We start from the raw sequence: 19,847 nt of genomic DNA on the forward strand, positions 1-19,847 counted from the left end.
AGTGGACCCCGACCGTTCACCGAGAGGAACTTGGTTGGACCCCTGCTTTAGGCACTTCAGAGTGTGTGTGTGTTTTATGTGTGTGTCTTTCCGCGTGAATGTGTGCTTTCTGATGCGCCCTTTCCAATCAGGAAACCTGAATCCATCAGGACCTGATTCTACCTCACCCACCTCTCCCCAAAAGGGGCAGTGTTCAGTGAAGGAAACTGAGAGCTCCGGCCTGCCCAGGTCTCACCGCGACCCCCCCTCTCTGCTGGCAACGGGGTTTGCAGGGAATCAGCCAGGATAAAGGACTCGATCTTCTTGACTCACAGCAGACAGGAATAAACTCATGCAACTACCAGGCTGAACCCAACCCCACCCTAATATACCAAACAGTCCAAAGTTTTGAGCAAGGTGTAACCACTTTCAGCAGTTTCATAAAACTCTCGTCTCCCAAACACTGACCAAACACAGACTTTAATCCTTTCCTGATGAGGAATGGAGTGTTACTGACCTGGGTAGTCTCCTCTCACAGCAGTCCTTTAATTTGAGATACCTTTTCTCACAAGCAGGGAGGTTGTGCTCTGCCACTAATAGGAAGTGTCTCAGTAGATATCAGGTGAATGATTTCACCACCTGTTACTTTATAATTGTTTTTTAAATTTCTGGGCAGGACTCAAGTCAGAGATTAACCCTGTGAGTACCTTCCCTGTCAGGCATGTAGTCCTCGTCCTGGACACTTTCCTCTTAGGGAAGACCAATAAAATTTTACACAGGCAACACACACAAAATGCCGGAGGAACTCAGCAGGCCAGGCAGCATCTGTGGAGAAAAAAGTACAGTCGACATTTTGGGCGGAGACCCTTCGGCAGGTCTGGAGAAAGAAAGGTGAGGAGTAGATTTAAAAGATGTGGGGGTGAAACCAGGAAGGTGGGGGGAGTGAAGTAAAGAACTGGGAAGATGATTGGTGAAGGAGATACAGGGCTGGAGAAGGGGGGAGTCTGATAGGAGAGGACAGAAAGCCATGGAAGAAAGAAAAGTGGGGATGGAGTATGAGAGGGAGGTGATGGGTGGGCAAGGAGATAAAGTAAGAGAGGGAAAAAGGGAATGGGGACTGGTGAAGAGGGAAGGGGCATTACCAGAAATTTGAGAAATCGGTGTTCATGCCATAAGGTGGGAGGCTACCCAGACGGAATATAAGGTTTTGTTCCTCCAACCTGAGTGTGGCCTCATTGCTACAGTAGAGGAGGCCATGGATGGACAGATCAGAATGGGAATGGGAAATGGAATTAAAATGTGTGGCCACTGGGAGATCCCACTTCCTTTGGTGGATGGAGCATCACCTCCCTCTGGAGCTACCCCCCCCCACCTTTTTTTTCTTCCATGGCCTTCTGTCCTCTTCTATCAAACTCCCCCTTTCCAGCCCTGTATCCCTCTCACCAATCAACTTCCCAGCTCTTTATATCATCTCTCCCCCTCCCAGTTTCACCTATCATCTTGTGTGCTTCTCTCCCCTCCCCCCACCTTTTAAATCTACTCCTCATCTTTTTTCCTCCAGTCCTGTCAAAGGGTTTTGGCCTTAAATGTCAACTGTGCTTTTTTCCTATAGATGCTGCCCGGCTTGATGAGTTCCTCCAGGATTTTTGTGTGTGTTGCTCAGATTTCCAGCATCTGCAGATTTTCTCTTGTTTGTGAAACTTTACACAGAACTATTTCTGACTGCCATCCTTCAAGGTCTCAAGGTCAGTCCTGATGAAGGGCCTCAGCTTGAAACATTGACTTTCCTTTGCATAGATGCTGCCTGACCTATCGAGTTCCTATAGCATTTTGTGCTTGACACAATGCCTGTTCTTCAGAAGGCTAAGAAAACTTTATAAAGCACTGGTGAGGCCTCACTTGGAGTACTGACAGCCGTGTTGGTCCCCTTATTTCAGAAAGGATGTGCTGATCCTGGAGAGGGCTCAAAGGAGGTTCATGGAAATGATTCCAGGATTGAATAGTTCTGGGCCTGTGTTCACTAGAATTCGAAAGAATGAGGGGTGACCACATTGAAATCTATCGAATGGTGAAAGGCCTTGATGGAGTGGATCTGGAGAGGAAGTTTCCTATGGTGGGAGAGTCTAAGACCAGAGGTCACAGCCTCAGAATAGAGGGGTGTCCTTCTAGAATGGAGATGAGGAGGAATTTCTTTAGCCAGCGAGTGGTGAATCTGTGGAATTCTTTACCACAGGCAGCTGTGGAGACCAAGTCTTTATGTATATTTAAAGCGGAGATTGATGGATTCTTGATTGGTCAGGGCATGATGGGATATGGAGAGAAGGCAGGAAATTGGGTTTGAGAGGGAAATTGGATCAGCCATGATGAAGTGGTGAGCAGACTCAATGGGCCAAATGGCCTAATTCTGCTCCTATATCTTTTGGTCTGATGTTCTTATGATCTTAAATTCGACATGTCCCTGTGGCTGCTCAAGGATTTTTACGAATACATCACTGAAAGCATCCAATCCAGACACATCACATGCTCTGCATGTGACTGCAGGAAACTGCAGAGAGTTGTGGACGCAGTCCAGTCCATCAGACAGACCAGCCTCCCGTTCACTCACTCCCTCTAGACTCCTTCCCGCCTCGGGAAAGCAGCCAATGCAATCAAGAACCCCTCTTCCCCACGGACGTTTTCCCTTCTCCCCACTTCCATCAGGCCCAAAGTCAACAGGCAGCACCAGGCTCGAGGCTGTGGTCATAAAACTCTGGAACGGACTTCTCATGACCCCAAGAGGAAATCTTGACATCCCAGTCTACCTCGATATGACCCTTGCACTTTATTTGTCTGCCTGCTTTGCATCTTCTCTGTAACTGTGACACTACATTCTGCATTCTGCTTTTTTTCCCTCCTTTCTGCATTACCTCAGCGTTCTTACATAACGTACCTTGGTGCGTGCGACAATAAAGGGCTTTGTTTGTCACATGTGCACCGAAACGTACAGTGGAGTGTGTTGTTTGTGTCAGATCGGTGAGGATTGTGCTGGGGGCAGCCTGCAAGTGTGACCATGCTTCCAGCCTGCCCACAACTCGCCGACCCTAACCCGTACATCTTTGGAATGTGGGAGGAAGCCCACTCGGTCACGGGGAGAATGTACACTACCCATACCCCTCATAATTGTGTGTACCTCTATCAAATCTCCCTTCATTCTCGTACAATCCACAGAATAAAGTTCTAACCTTTCCAACCTATCCCTGTAACTCAGATCCTCGAGTCCTGGCATCATTCTTGTAAATCTTCTCTGCACTCTTCCAATCGTATTGATACCTTTCCTGTAGGTAGGTGATCAGAACTGCACACAAATTAGGCCTCACCAAAGTCTCACGCAACTTCAACATAACTTCCCAGCTCCTGTACTCAATACTTTGATTTATGAAGGCCAATGTGCCTGTACGACTCTATCTATGTATGAGCTTTCTATACGACCCTATCTGCCTGTGAGCTTTCTATACGACCCTATCTGCCCGTGAGTTTTCTATATGACCCTATCTGCTCCTGAGCTTTCTATACGACCCTATCTGCCCGAGGTTTCTATATGACCCTATCTACCTGTGAGCTTTCTATACGATCCTATCTGCCCGTGAGCTTTCTATACGACCCTATCTGCCTGTGAGTTTTCTACATGACCCTCTCTGCCCGTGAGTTTTCTATACGACCCTCTCTACCTGTGAGTTTTCTATGTGACCCTCTCTACCTGTGAATTTTCTATGTGACCCTCTCTACCTGTGTTTTCTACGTGACCCTCTCTACCTGTGTTTTCTACATGACCTTCTCTACCCGTGAGCTTTCTATACGACCCTATCTACCTGTGAGTTTTCTACATGACCCTCTCTGCCTCTGAACTTTTTATACGACCCTATCTACCTGATACTTGATATTTCTAGCCTGGAAGAAAATATCGTCTACCTGCGACTCTCATAGTTTTACAAACCACTTTCCGGATATCCCCTCATCCTCTGCTGTTCCAGAGAATACAACCTCGTGAGTCTAAGCTCTTTAATCCAGGCAGAATTCTGTTGAATGTCTTTGGCAGCCTCTGTAATCCTCCACACCCTTCCTGTAATGGGGGTGACCAGAACTACAGAGAATACCCCAAAGTTTCATCGAGCTGCAACATTCCTTCCTGACTCGTATTGTCAATGCCGCGAGTGATAAAAGCCTGGCATGCAGTACACATCTTTGCCACCATATCTACTTGTGTTGCTGATTTCTGGGAGAAATGGACTTGGACCCCCGGGTCGCTCTGTATATCAATGTTGAGAACATTCACCATTGTTTCATAGCCACCAGCAATGACATCATGGCAACACTATGTGACATCATCACCACCACAGTGACATAATTGCTGCAATGACATCATCACCACCACAGTGACATAATTGCTGCAATGACATCATCACCACCTGTAATTATGTCTGCTGCTCCAAATGACATCACCCCCCCATCAATTACATCACCATTTACACTTTTTCTTTTTACCAAATGAAAAACAGTTTCCGCCAATAGCTTTGTTCGAGATGCAAGTGGTTCTTATTTACGTTTCTACCTTGGAATTATTTTAATATGCCTTTCACTCTTTGCAAAACTTGTGGTTCCCTCTGTTTGAAGTTCAGTATTTCACTCATACAGTTGTGTGTGTGCGTCCGGTTCATCCTGACCTCAGCCCTGCATCAGGGTCCAGCTGAACCAGAAGATTTACCCCCGCAGGGCGTATGGTTAAGGCTGGCTTTCGCCTGATGCAGTTTAGCAAATAGGCAACTTACTTTGAAGGCACGTCATCAGTGGTTGTTGAATGCACAAAGTTATTCTGTTGATATGCTTGGACAATATACTTGTCAACCATACAAAACACATAGCCGAATGTGCAAAGAGAAGCTGAGAGAAATGCAAAAAATAAAACGAGGCACCGTGCAAGATCACAACTGTACAAAATCCAACAGTCACCGTGCAGAAGCACAATATGCACTGTCCGAGCAGCTGATGGCCAAACGCACAAAGATTAAAGAATGGCGTGGTAGCACAACAGTTAGTGATTACTGATCAGAGTTCAATTCCTACCACTGCCTGTATGGAGTTTGGATGTCCTCTCGGTGACCCTGTGGACTTCCTCCGGGCGCTCTGGTTTCCTCCCACTGTCCAAAGCGGTACTGGTCAGGGTTAGTGAGTTGTGGGCAGGCTGTGCTGGTGCTAGAAGCATGGCGATAATTGCAGGCTGCCCAGCGCAATCCTCACCAATTTGGTCTGACGCAAACGACACACTTGCCTGTACATTTCAGTGCTTTGATGTATGAGACACATAAAGCTAGCCCTCTAAAGACCTTGTCACGTGTATATCGAAGCATACAGTAAAAAAAAGCGTCGCTTGCGTCAATGACAAAACGCAGGCCGAGGGTGTGTTGAGGGCGCCGACACGCTCCCAGCACCACGTAGCCTCCCCACTACTCACTAATCCGAACCCGTACCTCTTTGGAATGTGGGGGAAACCCGCGCAGTCACGGTGAAAGGGTGCAAACTCCGAACAGGTAGAGCGGGAACTGAACCTCCAGTGCTGGTGCCACAAAGCACTACGCCACCACTAAAGAAAAATGACTTGCCCCGAGGCGATGCCACGGTGTAAAAAAAACTGTGCCAAGCCCGGCCAGCTACCTTGCAAAGACACAGCCGACTACCGCCATCCCTCCCGTTCCCTTTCACCCCAGCCCACCCCCTGCTCTGGTCCCGAGACCCCCCTCTCGAGATTCTCAGCTTCAAGCGTTCACACGGACAACCTGGTGATGGAGGAAAGAGACAAAACTCACCATAAATGGACCTGCCGCTGGGTTTAGAAGTCTTCTCACTGCAGGGTGAAACACAAGACAAAATGATTTAAGGATTTGGCCAATGCCAATCCCAAACTTTCCATTATATCACATGCTTCTGGCTTCGCTTGGCACCTGCTCAATTGTAGCTTGCTCTCCAGAACAGTTTCTGTTTGCAAAAACTCACCTCTTGCAATCCCTGTATTGACACAGTGAGACCATGGTTGCTCATTGCAAAGTGCTACACCTTCAGTCCTTGTTATGTGTGGAATGTTGCAAACATAGGCGAGGCCTGTATTATTTTCCCATTCATCACCATAAAGGACTGGTGCAGCTCAGTGGGACGTGGCAGAATATTAGTTTGGCCTGGACTAGATGGGCAGATGGGCCAGTTTTGGGGCAGTAGTGCTCTATGAGTCAATGTGTGTTCACATGCACACATGCAGAAGTACGTGCATGCACACCATCCCATGCATTCATAGTTGCAGACACAAAATTCCTCAGATGCTCACAGAAGAACTACGAAGACAAGAAACTCTGCTGGAATTACGAGCAACATACACAAAATGCTGGCGGAACTCAGCAGGCCAACGTAAAATGCTGGTGGGTACTGCCTGGCCTACCGAGTTCTTCCAGCATTTTGTGTGTGTCACACAAAAACTAACTCATTATTTTTCTCTTTCCAATCCCTCACCCAGCGCTCGGTTGTTGAACGTGACGGTGGGGTTTATGTTAGTCGGTGATTGGTCAAAAGCAGAACCATTATCAAATGAACAACAGCTTCTTACATAACATGGTCCTCAAAGAGAACAATTATGACTGTGGCTAAATTGTGTTAATCTGTCCATCAAAGAGGAAGTGAAACCCTCAACCAATGAAGAACATCTGTTTTAGTTTTACATTTTATTAGGTACACCTGTACACCCACTCATTCATACAAATATCTAATCAGCCAATTATTTCTGTAATGCAGGTCCTCGGGCTCCAGTAAAAAGTTTGTAAGGGCAACACCCAGGAACTCAGCGGGCCAGGCAGCATCTATGCGAAGGAGTGAACAGTCGACATTTTGGCCGAGCCTCTTCATCAGGACTTCCTTCTTAGCAAGCATCCAGTAGTATTTTCCTGGCTAGTTTGATGCTTACTAACCCTTTACTGATACTAGCTTTTTGACACCACATTTATCAGACTAAACAGTTTCAACTTCCTCTCCGGCCTTTCATTTTTCCTACCCACCTGGCTTCACCTATCACTTTCTAGCTATCCTCCTCCCCCCTCCATGCCACCCGCCACCCCCAATCTTTTTATTCTGGCATCTTCCCCCTTCCTTCCCAGTCCTCAGGAAGGGTCTCAGCCTGAACCGTTGACTACTTATTCACTTCCATAAATGCTGTCTGATCTGCTGACCTCTGGCATTTTGTGTGTTAATTTAAACTCTGTCGCTGTTGTGGTGGGATTCAAACTGACATTTCTAGATAATCAGATTATACATGAGGATTATAAACAGTTGATTCCCCATGAAGAACTCCACAAGTAATGAGCTGAGATTCAGTTACAGCAAGCTGTAAATCGACAAAGATTTAAACCAGTTTACTTAGGGTACGTCAATTGCCTTGAAACTGGGCCCTGGGCCAATCTTTGCTGACAGCTTAGCTTTGGTATGTGCTCCTCAATTAACAAAGCTGAGCTTTAATTTGGACTAGAAACTGAAGGCAGATCAATGGATCGTTTAAGTGCAACAACTCCAGCAGAGACGAGTGTGGCTACTAGTCTTGAGAAGGCAGCCGTTCTCCTGGTAACACTGAAAGGCTCGGCAGGGCCTTGGGTGGGGTGAGACAAATGGAACTTTGCCGAAAGAGAGACCAACACTCAAACCAGGAACTCCTCAGAACTCTCCACGCCAGAGTTACTCTCAAAGAGCTGCGATTTGGTTCGGCAGTAAAGGCCAAGGACATCTTGTGAGGAGAGCCAGATTCCACAAGCAGGTGGATCGAGGGCTGAGGAATAGAGTGGGAAACTGGTAGACTGATAATGTTGGACTTCAGCTGGGTCTGTGGGCTGGAGGCTGGGGATGAAGGGAAGAACAGAGCAACAGCAGGGACACAGGGCCCCTCGGCCCACAAACCCATGCCAACCGTCAAGAGAACCTTTAAACATAGTGACACCAATCTGCACTAATCCTATTTCATTCTGACGTTCCCAGTCCCTTTAGGTTCAACAGGTTAGGGGCAGTCAATCAACTAATTAACACCCTCCCACAAGTCTTTGGGATGTGGGAGGAAACCTGAGCATCCAGGGGAAACCCACATGTTTGCATGGAGAACGGGCAAAAGCCACACAGTCAGCACCCAGGATTGGTGCAAAGGGGCAGCAATTCTACCTGCAGTGTCATTACAGCACATTTCAGGTCCTTGGGCCCATTATGTCGTGCTGACTTTTTAACCTACTCTGAAATCAATCTAACATAGAAACATAGAAAATAGGTGCAGGAGTAGGTCATTCGGCCCTTCAAGCCTGCACCGCCATTCAGTATGATCATGGCTGATCATCCAACTCAGAACCCTGTACCTGCCTTCTCTCCATACCCCCTGATCCCTTTAGCCACAAGGGCCATATCTAACTCCCTCTTAAATATAGCCAATGAACTGGCCTCAACTGTTTCCTGTGGCAGAGAATTCCACAGATTCACCACTCTCTGTGTGAAGAAGTTTTTCCTCATCTCGGTCCTAAAAGGCTTCCCCTTTATCCTCAAACTGTGACTCCTCGTTATGGACTTCCCCAACATCGGGAACAATCTTGCTTCATCTAGCCTGTCCAATCCCTTTAGGATTTTATATGTTTCAATAAGATCCCCCCTCAATCTTCTAAATTCCAACGAGTATAAGCCTAGTCGATCCAGTCTTTCATCATATGAAAGTCCTGCCATCCCAGGAATCAATCTGGTGAACCTTCTTTGTACTCCCTCTATGGCAAGAATGTCTCTCCTCAGATTAGGGGACCAAAACTGCACACAATACTCCAGGTGTGGTCTCACCAAGACCTTGTACAACTGTAGTAGAACCTCCCTGCTCCTGTACTCGAATCCTCTCTCCCACATAGCCCTTCCCTCCCACATAGCCCTCCATTTTCCTTTCATCTATGTGCCTATTTAGTTTTTTTTTTAAACGCCCCTAATCTATCTGCCGCTACCACCACCCCTTGGCAACATGTTCATTGCACCCACCTCTTGCTGTGTCAAGGACATCCTCCCAAACTTTCCTCCAATCACCCTAAAACTATACCCTCTTGCATTAGCCCTTTCCACCCTGGGAGGAAGATCCCTCTGAGAACGGTTGCAGTTAACAGGGATCTTTTGAAGTAAGTGGGAGAGGATCTATACTCACTGGTGGCAGGGTGATAGGGAGGTCACAGCATTTAAATTATTGGCAAATCCACTAGCTGACAAGGCAATAAGCCAAAATCTGACACGTGCCGCTTCAATGCAGATTCAGGAGGAACTTTCCAGAAGGACTGTTGCAGACACAAAGGAAGGAACTATATAGCATATAGATGCAGCTATATAGGACCCTGGTCAGATCCCGCTTGGAGTACTGTGCTCAGTTCTGGTCGCCTCACTACAGGAAGGATGTGGAAGCCACAGAAAGGGTGCAGAGGAGATTTACAAGGATGTTGCCTGGATTGGGGAGCATGCCTTAAGAGAATAGGCTGAGTGAACTCGGAGCGACGGAGGGCGAGAGGTGACCTGATAGAGGTGTATAAGATGATGAGAGGCATTGATCGTGTGGATTGTTAGAGGCTTTTTCCCAGGGCTGAAATGGTTGCCACAAGAGGACACAGGTTTAAAGTGCTTGGCAGTAGGTACAGAGAAGATGTCAGGGTTAAGTTTTATACTCAGAGAGTGGTGAGTGTGTGGAATGGGCTGCCGGCAATGGTGGTGGAGGTGAATACGATAGGGTCTTTTAAGAGACTTCTAGATAGATTCATGGAGCTTAGTAAAATAGAGGGCTACAGGTAAGCCTAGTAGTTTCTAATTTAGGGACATGTTCGGCACAACTTTGTGGGCCGAAGGGCCTGTATTGTGCTGTAGGTCTTTTATGTTTCAATGAACAACTTGCCCACCTGCAAAGCCGGGAGAGAGGGAAGGGTATAAAGGTTCCATTGTTATTCTGAAAGCTAGGATTGGTAAGATGGCATGTCTGGTAAAACGGCAGCCTCACGGCTCCAGAGACCCAGGGTCAACTCTGACCTCAGATGTTGTCTGTGTGGAGTCTGCAGGTTCTCCCATGACCACGTGGGTTCCCCCGGGTCCTCCGGTTCCCTCCGACATCCTGACACGAGTGGGTCAGTAAGATATCGGTGCTGTAATTTGCCCCCAGTGTGTCAGTGGCGGGGGGGGGGGGGATCTGGAGAGAACTGATGGGAGAGTGGGCAGAAGCTTCAGAGGAGGCTTACCAGGGTGCTGTCTGGACTAGACGGCATGTCTTATGAGGATAGGTTGAGGGAGGTAGGACTTTTCTCCTTGGAGTGAAGGAGGATGAGAGGTGAGTTGACAGAGGTGTACAAGATTAAGAGGCTGAGCTCGAGTGGAAAGCCTGAGCCTTTTTACCTGGGCAGAAATGGCTAATACGGGGGGCGGGGGGGGGGGGATAGTTTTAAGAAGCTTGAAAGAAAGTATTGGGGAGGGTGGTGTCAAAGGTAAGTTTTTTTTACACAGTGAGTGAGTGGGTGTGTGGAACACCCTGCCAGGGATGGTGGTAGAAGGAAAAACATTCGTGGCATTTCCGAAATTTTTAGATAGGCACAAGGATGATAGAAAAATGGAGGGAAGGGTGAGATTGATCTGAGAGTAGGTTAAAAGGTCGGCACAACATCGTGGGCTGAAGGGCCAGTAGTGTCCTGTGTTCTTTTCTCTCCATTCTCTATTCTGTGTTCTTTGTTCAATGCTCTGTGCTCAATGTGGTGAAAAAGTTTTTAGGGTCACCTCAAGCAGCCTCTGCCAACCAAGTTCAGCTCTTGGCTTTCATGTGTGGCTTAGTTACTAATCCCAGTGGAACTGTTTTTACTGACAGGAGAAGGGGCAAAGGTGGGTCACTGGCGCACTAAAACCAGTCACTTCAGGCAGTTGGGGCTTATCAGCCGTGGCTGGCATCATCTCGGAGAAGGAAAACTTTGATCCCAAACCTCCGCTGCCTTGCGGCCGTACCCACTCATGGGGAAGGCTTCGAGTGAAAATCGGGAGCTGGAGTTCCTAAGGCAGTCCTACGTGGAGTTCAACGTTGATTGGCAGTTCCTGCGACGCTGCTGGTGCCAAACTGTATCGGTCGCTGCAGTTCCTTTGGGTTCGTCAGATATATGCAGAAGGGCAGCTTGCTCTCCATATTGTGTTGTCCTGACTTACATACCTAGAGAGCTAGAATGCAACATTCATGTTTGACCCTGCCCTACAGAGTCATCAGAGGTGGGACTTGCACCAGTTTTGTCCCATTTGCTCTCAAGAAAGGTACAAGGACTTCCTGGGCCCTGAGAGACACCGACTCTGAAGGGCAACAGAAGCCTCTCCAAGGGCTCCTCGCTCACATCCGGCAGACTAGCAGGCAGTGAGGCTCTTCCAGGCGTCTGGTTGAGCACCACCACCATCACGTCTTCCCTCGCCTGCGCCCCACGCAGCCCCACATTTGTCGCGCTGACACTCGGCAGAGGTCATGCATGAAGCCACGCGAAGCTGGCCTTCGGAACGGGTCAGTAACCTACCCAGCTGGGAGGGTGCCTCCTCGCTCTTGAGATCTGTGGCTCATTGCCAACCCAATTCCTGGTGAGTGTCCGAGCTGAAAAGGAACAGGAAACAAACTTGTTAAATCGAAGAAAGCGACGAGACCGTCCAGTTGCTGCAGCTCGGGGCGTTGCAAAGTTCGCAGTTCAATTCTGTAAGGAGATGGTACGTACCCCGCCCCATGCCCCCACCCCCCCATGGAATGCCTGTGTTTCCTCCAGGTGCTCTGGTACCGACTAGGTTAATTGGACATTGTAAGTTGTCCCGTGAGTAGTTTAGGGTTAGTTGGGTTTGTCAGGGGTTGCTAAAGCAGTGCAGCTTGAAGGGCCCAGAAGGGCTTCTCCACACTGTATCAGTAAGTAAGTACATAGATCAGTAATTGGATTATACTCAGGTTCAGTGAAAAACTTATCTTGTATACCATCCATACAGATCACCTCATTACATCAGAACAAGGTAAATCAGTAAGAAGAAGCAGAATAGAAGAGCATTTTAGTCACTGGCTTTCTCTTCTGAATTCTCTAACAACTTTTTAAAGGTTAAAGAATCTTTTAGCGATCAGCTTGATTTGTCAAACGTATATATCAAAACACGGAAACGTCTCGTTTTCCTGTCAATGACCAACACAGTCTGAGGATGTGCTGGGGGAAGTGGCGAATATCACTACTCTTCCAGGGTCAACAAAGCAGGCCCACAACTCACTGACCCTTACTAAGCCCTACATCTTTGGAATGTGGGAGGAAACCGGAGAACCCGGAGAGAACCCACGCGCTCGCGGGGAGAACGTACAAACTCCTTACAGACAGTGGCGGGAATTGAACACCAATCGGTGATCACTGGATACACTACCATGCAACTCTAAGCTATACTTTTAGAGTTTGGGAAAATCCAATTTCTGTGGGGGGAAAAGAACAAATATTCCATTTTCCAATTAAAATAATGGATGCACAAGAAAAGTGCAATAATGCAAGCAGCAGCATTTCCTTTCCAAACAGTTTATGGTAACGAATTCACAGTTCCATAGGCAAAATGCTGGAGGAACTCAGTAGGTCAGGCAGTATCCTTGGAGGGGAATAAGTCGTCGATATTTTGGGCTGTGAGACCCTTCCTGATGAAGGGCCTCAGCCCAAAACATCAACTATTTATTCCTCTCCACTGATGCTGCCTGACCTGCTGAGTTCCACCAGCACTTTGTGTGTGGTAGTCTAGATTTCCAGCATCTGCGGAATCTCTTGTGCGTTGACGGTTCCATAAATGTCGTTTCCTCGTTGACAGCGTTATTCATGTGCTATGTGCTGTACAATGAACGGTGAAATGCTCTGCGGTGACCCAAGCATTTCCCTCAATGTTCCTGAAAGCTTCAATGGTAATTTACAGCCTTTTTGGGTACAACTAGATGAATCCCAGATGGTATAGCTGGGAAAAATAATATTGCTTTCTTCACAGCCCATAAAAGACTACAAAGCCAATTACGGTAAGCTATGGAGCTGAATTTAGCTGTTGTATATCTCAAAAAAAAAGCTGGAAGGAATGATTTTTGTGAATAATTCTCGATGCACAGTACCGTGCAGGAGTCTGAAGCCTATATATATGTATAGCTAGGGTGTCTAAGTCTTTTGCACAGTACTGCAGTAATTTCATCTATTGTACTGTACTGTTGTTGCCAAAAAAAGGCAAATTTCATGACAAATGTGTGTGATGATAAACCTGATTCTGATTTGGGTCTCTATTGTGGACAGAGTGGGAAGGGGGCAGCGAGAGGGGAATCGTGGTTGGGAAAAGGAGACGGGAGAACGGAGGGAGTGGGAAGCACCAAAGGGACATTCAGAATGCTTAATAAATCAGTGCTTTGCAATCAAGTTACCTTGCCTGGTGTCTCAGGGCTGGGTGTGTCTGCACCCACACAACCACCCCCCACGCTCCCCACTCCTGGCACTCCTCCTCTACCACCTGTACCACACCCCTCCCACAGTGCTGCACCCTCATCATCCCCAACATCCTTTGCTCCTGTCAGATTTACAACCGCACTCTCTGTTCCACATTGACAAGGACAGTACCCTGTGCAAAAGCCTCGGGCTCCCTAGCTATACGAGGGGTGATTGATAAGTTCATGGCCCAAGGTATAAGGAGTCAATTTTAGAAAACTTAGCACATTTATTTTTCCTACATTTACACACTTAGTCCAGCGGTCGTGGAGCATACGGATCCCTTCTTTGTGGAAGTCGGTGACTTGGACCTCCAGAAGTGGTCCACAGCAGGGGTGATTGATAAGTTCATGGCCTAAGGTAGAAGGAGATAAGTTATTAACTTCAAATTTTCTGCATTTTCACTCAAAGAGTTGACCTGCATGTGCGTGTAACAAGAGCTGTATAACTCATCCCCTTCTAACTTAGGCCACAAACTTATCAATCACCCCTGCTGTGGACCACCTGGAGGTCCAAGAGGCTCTCGCTACATGCACGTGCAGTTCAACTCTTTGAGTGATAATGCAGAAAGTTTAAAGTTAATAATTCACCTCCTTCTACCTTGGGCCACAAACTTATCAATCCCTGCTGTGGACCACTTCTACAAAGAAGGGATCCATATGCTCCACAACCGCTGGACTAAGTGTGTACATGTAGGCGGGGACTATGTTGAAAAATAAATGTGCTAGGTTTTCTAAAATTAACTCCTTCTATCTTAGGCCACAAACTTATCAATCACCCCTCGTATGTGTGCACTTGCTTCTTACATTTTACACAGGGCCTTTTACAGGTGAAGACAGGTTTGATTTGCCCTTTTTGATTAGAATATGAGCCTTTAAAGACATCAGTTTACCCTGGTAATACTGATATCTTTTCATTTTCCGGACACAGCTCAGCATATCACAGAAACAAGTCTCTCCTCCATGGACTCTGCGTACACTTCCCACTGCCTCAGTAATGTTGCCACCATAATCAAAGACCCCATCCGTCCCAGGTATTCCCTCCTCTCCCCTCTCCTATTGTGCAGAAGACACCAAAGGCAAATAGCATCTACTAGAAGGCTCAAGGACAAATCCAACTCTGTTGTCATGAGAGTATTGACTCTTGTCCTCACAATCTACCTCACTATGACCTCTGTTGGAGGCAGCCCAGCCCATCACAAGCAAATCCCTCCCCATCTTTGAGCATATTTACACGGGGCGCTGCCACAAGAAAGCAGCATCCACCATCAAGGAACCCCACCATCTAGGCCATGCTGTCTTCTCTCAACTACCATTGGGCTGGAGGTATAGAAGCCTCGTGTCCCACAAACCAGGTTCAGGAATAGTTATTGTCTTTCAACCATCAGGCTCCTGAAATGGCGTGGATAACTTCACTCACCACAACTCTGTACTGACTCTACGTTCTAAAGACTCACTTTCAAGAACTCGAGAACCTGTGTCCTCGGTATAATTTATTTCTTCATTTTCACAGTTTGTCTTCGTTTTGCACATTGGCTATCTGCACAATTGGCATATTCTGTATACTTTATCATAAATTTGTTTACCTGTACGTAAATGCCAGCAAGAAATGAGCCTCAAGGTAATATATGGTAACATATACGGTACGTTCTTTGATAATGAATTTTAACTTTGGTTTTCACTTTATTGTCTGCTGCGTTGCACTTTCTCTGCAACTGTAACACTTTATTCTGCATTCTGTTACTGTTTTCTCTTGGACCACCCCAATACATCACTGTCATGTAACCATCTTATATATGGCTTACAAAACTAAATTTTTCCACATACAGCAATAATAAAACAATTTACCATTTTACCAAATATTTCACTTTCCAAGAAAGGCTGCAAAATGAATTTCACTTCATCAACATTGGAAAAGCTAATGCCTGAAAGAAAATGGTTTTATGGAATTTGAAATCAAGAGTTATTTGATCTCTGGAAAGTATTGGAAATACTGAACAGGTCAGACAGTATCTGTGAAGGGAGAGTACAGGAATTTCAAGTTAAAGGGCTCTTTCTCTGAACTGGGAAAGAGAGAAAACAACTTTGTTGTAAAGTGTTGGGCCTATGTTTTCTTTCTCCACAGATGCTGCCTGACCTACTGAGTGTTTCAGCATTTTCTCTTTTTATTTCAGATTCCCAGCATAGAAACAGAAAACTTACAGCACAATACAGGCCCTTCGGCCCACAAAGCTGTGTCAGACATGTCCTTACCTTAGAAATTACCTAGGGTTACCCATAGCCCACTATTTTTCTAAGCTCCACGTGCCTATTGTATCCGCCTCCACCACCATCGCCGGCAGCACATTCCATGAACTCACCACTCTCTGCGTAAAAAACTTACCCCTCACATCTCCTCTGTACCTACTTCCAAGCACCTTAAAACTGTGCCCTCTCGTGTTAGTCATTTCAGCCCTGGGAAAAAGTCTCTGACTATCCACATGATCAATGCCTCTCATCATCTTATACACCTCTATCAGGTCACCTCTCATCCTCCGTTGCTCCAAGGAGAAAAGGCCGAGTTTGCTCAACCCATTCTCATAAGGCATGTTCCCCAATCCAGGGAACATCCTTGTAAATCCCTTCTGCACCTCCTCTATGGTTTCCACATCCTTCCTGCAGTGAGGCGACCAGAACTGAGCATTGTACTCCAAGCGAGGTCTGACCAGGGACCTATATAGCTGCAACATTACCTCTCTGCTCCTAAACTCTATCCCACAATTGATGAAGGCCAATACACCGTATGCCTTCTTAACCACAGAGTCAACCTGCGCAGCTGCTTTCAGCGTCCTATGGACTCATACCCCAAGGTCCCTCTGATCCTCCACACTGCCAAGAGTCTTACCATTAATACTATATTCTGCCATCATATATGACCTACCAAAATGAACCACTTCACACTTATCTGGGTTGAATTCCAACTGCCACTTCTCAGCCCAGTTTTGCATCCTATCAATGTCCTGCTGTAACCTCTGACAGCCCTCCACATTATCCACGACACCCCCAACCTTTGTCTCATCAGCAAATTTACTAACCCATCCCTCCACTTCCTCATCCAGGTCATTTATAAAAATCATGAAGAGTAGGAGTCCCAGAACAGATCCCTGAGGCACACCATTGGTCACCGTCCTCCATGCAGAATATGACCCGTCTGCAACCACACTTTGCTTTCTGTGGGAAAGCCAGTTCTGGATCGACAAACAAGGTCCCCTTGGATCCCATTCCTCCTTACTTTTCTCAAGAAGCCTTTCTCAATAAGCATCTGTAGTCCTTTGATATTTAGTTTGACACATAACCTATAACTTGGGATGTGATGGATGAGCTAGAACATAGAGCAGAGAACAATACAGTGCTGGACAGGCCATTTGGCCCACGATGCTGTTCTGTTCTTGATGCCAATTTATTCTAAATTGCATTGTATTGTGTTACATTGGTTTACTATAGTCACATATACCAAATTACAGTGAAAAGTTTGTCTTGCATATTGTTCATACAGATCAAATCATTGACCTGGACTGGTCAAAGAACACTGAGGCTGTCTACAAGAAGGGTCAGAGCCGTCTCTATTTCCTGAGGAGACTGAGGTCTTTTAACATCTGCCGGACGATGCTGAGGATGTTCTACGAGTCTGTGGTGGCCAGTGCTATCATGTTTGCTGTTGTGTGCTGGGGCAGCAGGCTGAGGGTAGCAGACACCAACAGAATCAACAAACTCATTCGTAAGGCCAGTGATGTTGTGGGGATGGAACTGGACTCTCTGACGGTGGTGTCTGAAAAGAGGATGCTGTCCAAGTTGCATGCCATCTTGGTCAATGTCTCCCATCCACTACATAATGTACTGGGTGGGCACAGGAGTACATTCAGCCAGAGACTCATTCCACCGAGATGCAACACAGAGCGTCATAGGAAGTCATTCCTGCCTGTGGCCATCAAACTTTACAACTCCTCCCTTGGAGGGTCAGACACCCTGAGCCAATAGGCTGGTCCTGGACTTATTTCATAATTTACTGGCATAATTTACATATTACTATTTAACTATTTATGGTTTTATTACTATTTATTATTTATGGTGCAACTGTAACAAAAACCAATTTCCTCCGGGATCAATAAAGTATGACTATGACTATGACTATTGAACTAGAAAAACAATAACTATGCAGAAGCAACTAAAAAATTTCAGTGCAGGAAAATAATAAAGTGCAGTATCATAACATAGAAACATAGAAACATAGAAAATAGGTGCAGGAGTAGGCCATTCAGCCCTTCGAGCCTGCACCGCCATTTATTATGATCATGGCTGATCATCCAACTCAGAACCCCGCCCCAGCCTTCCCTCCATACCCCCTGATCCCTGTAGCCACAAGGGCCATATCTAACTCCCTCTTAAATATAGCCAATGAACTGGCCTCAACTGTTTCCTGTGGCAGAGAATTCCACTGATTCACCACTCTCTGTGTGAAGAAGTTTTTCCTAATCTCGGTCCTAAAAGGCTTCCCTTTTATCCTCAAACTGTGACCCCTCGTTCTGGACTTCCCCAACATCGGGAACGATCTTCCTGCATCTAGCCTGTCCAATCCCTTTAGGATTTTATACGTTTCAATCAGATCCCCCCTCAATCTTCTAAATTCCAATGAGTACAAGCCCAGTTCATCCAGTCTTTCTTCATATGAAAGTCCTGCCATCCCAGGAATCAATCTGGTGAACCTTCTTTGTACTCCCTCTATGGCAAAGATGTCTTTCCTCAGATTAGGGGACCAAAACTGCACACAATACTCCAGGTGTGGTCTCACCAAGGCCTTGTACAACTGTTGTAGTACCTCCCTGCTCCTGTACTCGAATCCTCTCGCTATAAATGCCAGCATACCATTCGCCTTTTTCACCGCCTGCTGTACCTGCATGCCCACTTTCAATAACTGGTGTATAATGACACCCAGGTCTCGTTGCACCTCCCCTTTTCCTAATCGGCCACCATTCAGATAATAATCTGTTTTCCTATTTTTGCCACCAAAGTGGATAACTTCACACTTATCCACATTAAATTGCATCTGCCATGAATTTGCCCACTCACCCAACCTATCCAAGTCACTCTGCATCCTCTTAGCATCCTCCTCACAGCTAACACTGCCACCCAGCTTCATGTCATCCGCAAACTTGGAGATGCCGCATTTAATTCCCTCATCCAAGTCATTAATATATATTGTAAACAACTGGGGTCCCAGCACTGAGCCTTGCGGTACCCCACTAGTCACCGCCTGCCATTCTGAAAAGGTCCCGTTTATTCCCACTCTTTGCTTCCTGTCTGCTAACCAATTCTCCACCCACACCAATACCTTACCCCCAATACCGTGTGCTTTAAGTTTGCACACTAATCTCCTGTGTGGGACCTTGTCAAAAGCCTTTTGAAAATCCAAATATACCACATCCACTGGTTCCCCCCCCATCCACTCTACTAGTTACATCCTCAAAAAATTCTATGAGATTCGTCAGACATGATTTTCCTTTCACAAATCCATGCTGACTTTGTCCGATGATTTCAGCGCTTTCCAAATGTGCTGTTATCACATCTTTGATAACTGACTCCAGCAGTTTCCCCACCACCGACATTAGGCTAACCGGTCTATAATTCCCCGGTTTCTCTCTCCCTCCTTTTTTAAAAAGTGGGGTTACACTAGCCACCCTCCAATCCTCAGGAACTAGTCCAGAATCTAACGAGTTTTGAAAAATTATCACTAATGCATTCACTATTTCTTGGGCTACTTCCTTAAGCACTCTAGGATGCAGACCATCTGGCCCTGGGGATTTATCTGCCTTCAATCCCTTCAATTTACCTAACACCACTTCCCTACTAACAAGTATTTCGCTCAATTCCTCCATCTCACTGGACCCTCTGTCCCCTACTATTTCTGGAAGGTAGATTGTGAAGTGAAGAGTCCATTTTATCGGACAAGAGGTTAGTTCAGGAGTCTGATAACAGTGGGATAAAAGTTGTCCTTGACCCCTGGTGGTTTGGGCTTTCATGCTTTTGTATCTTTGCCAAATTGGAGAGGTGAGAAGAGAGAATGTCTGGGGAGGTCTTTAATTATTCTAGCTGCCTGTCTATCATCCATTATCTTCAGTTTCTTATGTCTATCCATAAGCTTCTTAACCTCCACCAAAATGCCTGCTTCCACCACCACACCTTGGGACCTGTTCCAGGCATTTACCACTCCCTGCATAAAAGAAACTTCCCCACTCTGACCTTAAAAGCAGAAGTCTCCGATGTTTGATAATACTATCCTAGGGAAAATGTTCTGACTGTC

The 19,847-nt window shown here is 46.4% G+C and overlaps 1 protein-coding gene across 5 annotated transcripts in view; it reads right to left on the minus strand.

The window, feature by feature from the left end:
• The window catches only part of LOC134353944 (epidermal growth factor receptor kinase substrate 8-like protein 1), a 119,467-nt gene that overhangs the window by 49,682 nt on the left and 49,938 nt on the right, over window positions 1–19,847 (minus strand). For 3 of the 5 annotated variants that reach the window (XM_063062523.1, XM_063062522.1, XM_063062520.1), the window contains exons 2-3: window positions 11,568–11,641; window positions 5,820–5,857 (exon numbers count right to left, since the gene is read on the minus strand). In XM_063062523.1, the coding sequence (XP_062918593.1) occupies window positions 5,820–5,857; window positions 11,568–11,611 (82 nt within the window). In that variant the 5' untranslated portion in view covers window positions 11,612–11,641. Of the gene's footprint in view, window positions 1–171; window positions 305–496; window positions 746–5,819; window positions 5,858–11,567; window positions 11,642–19,847 lie in introns of those variants that run through there. The other 2 variants (XM_063062525.1, XM_063062524.1) reach the window with 2 other exon arrangements.

This window comes from Mobula hypostoma, chromosome 11, assembly GCF_963921235.1.
Source record: "Mobula hypostoma chromosome 11, sMobHyp1.1, whole genome shotgun sequence".
Lineage (NCBI taxonomy): Eukaryota > Metazoa > Chordata > Chondrichthyes > Myliobatiformes > Myliobatidae > Mobula > Mobula hypostoma.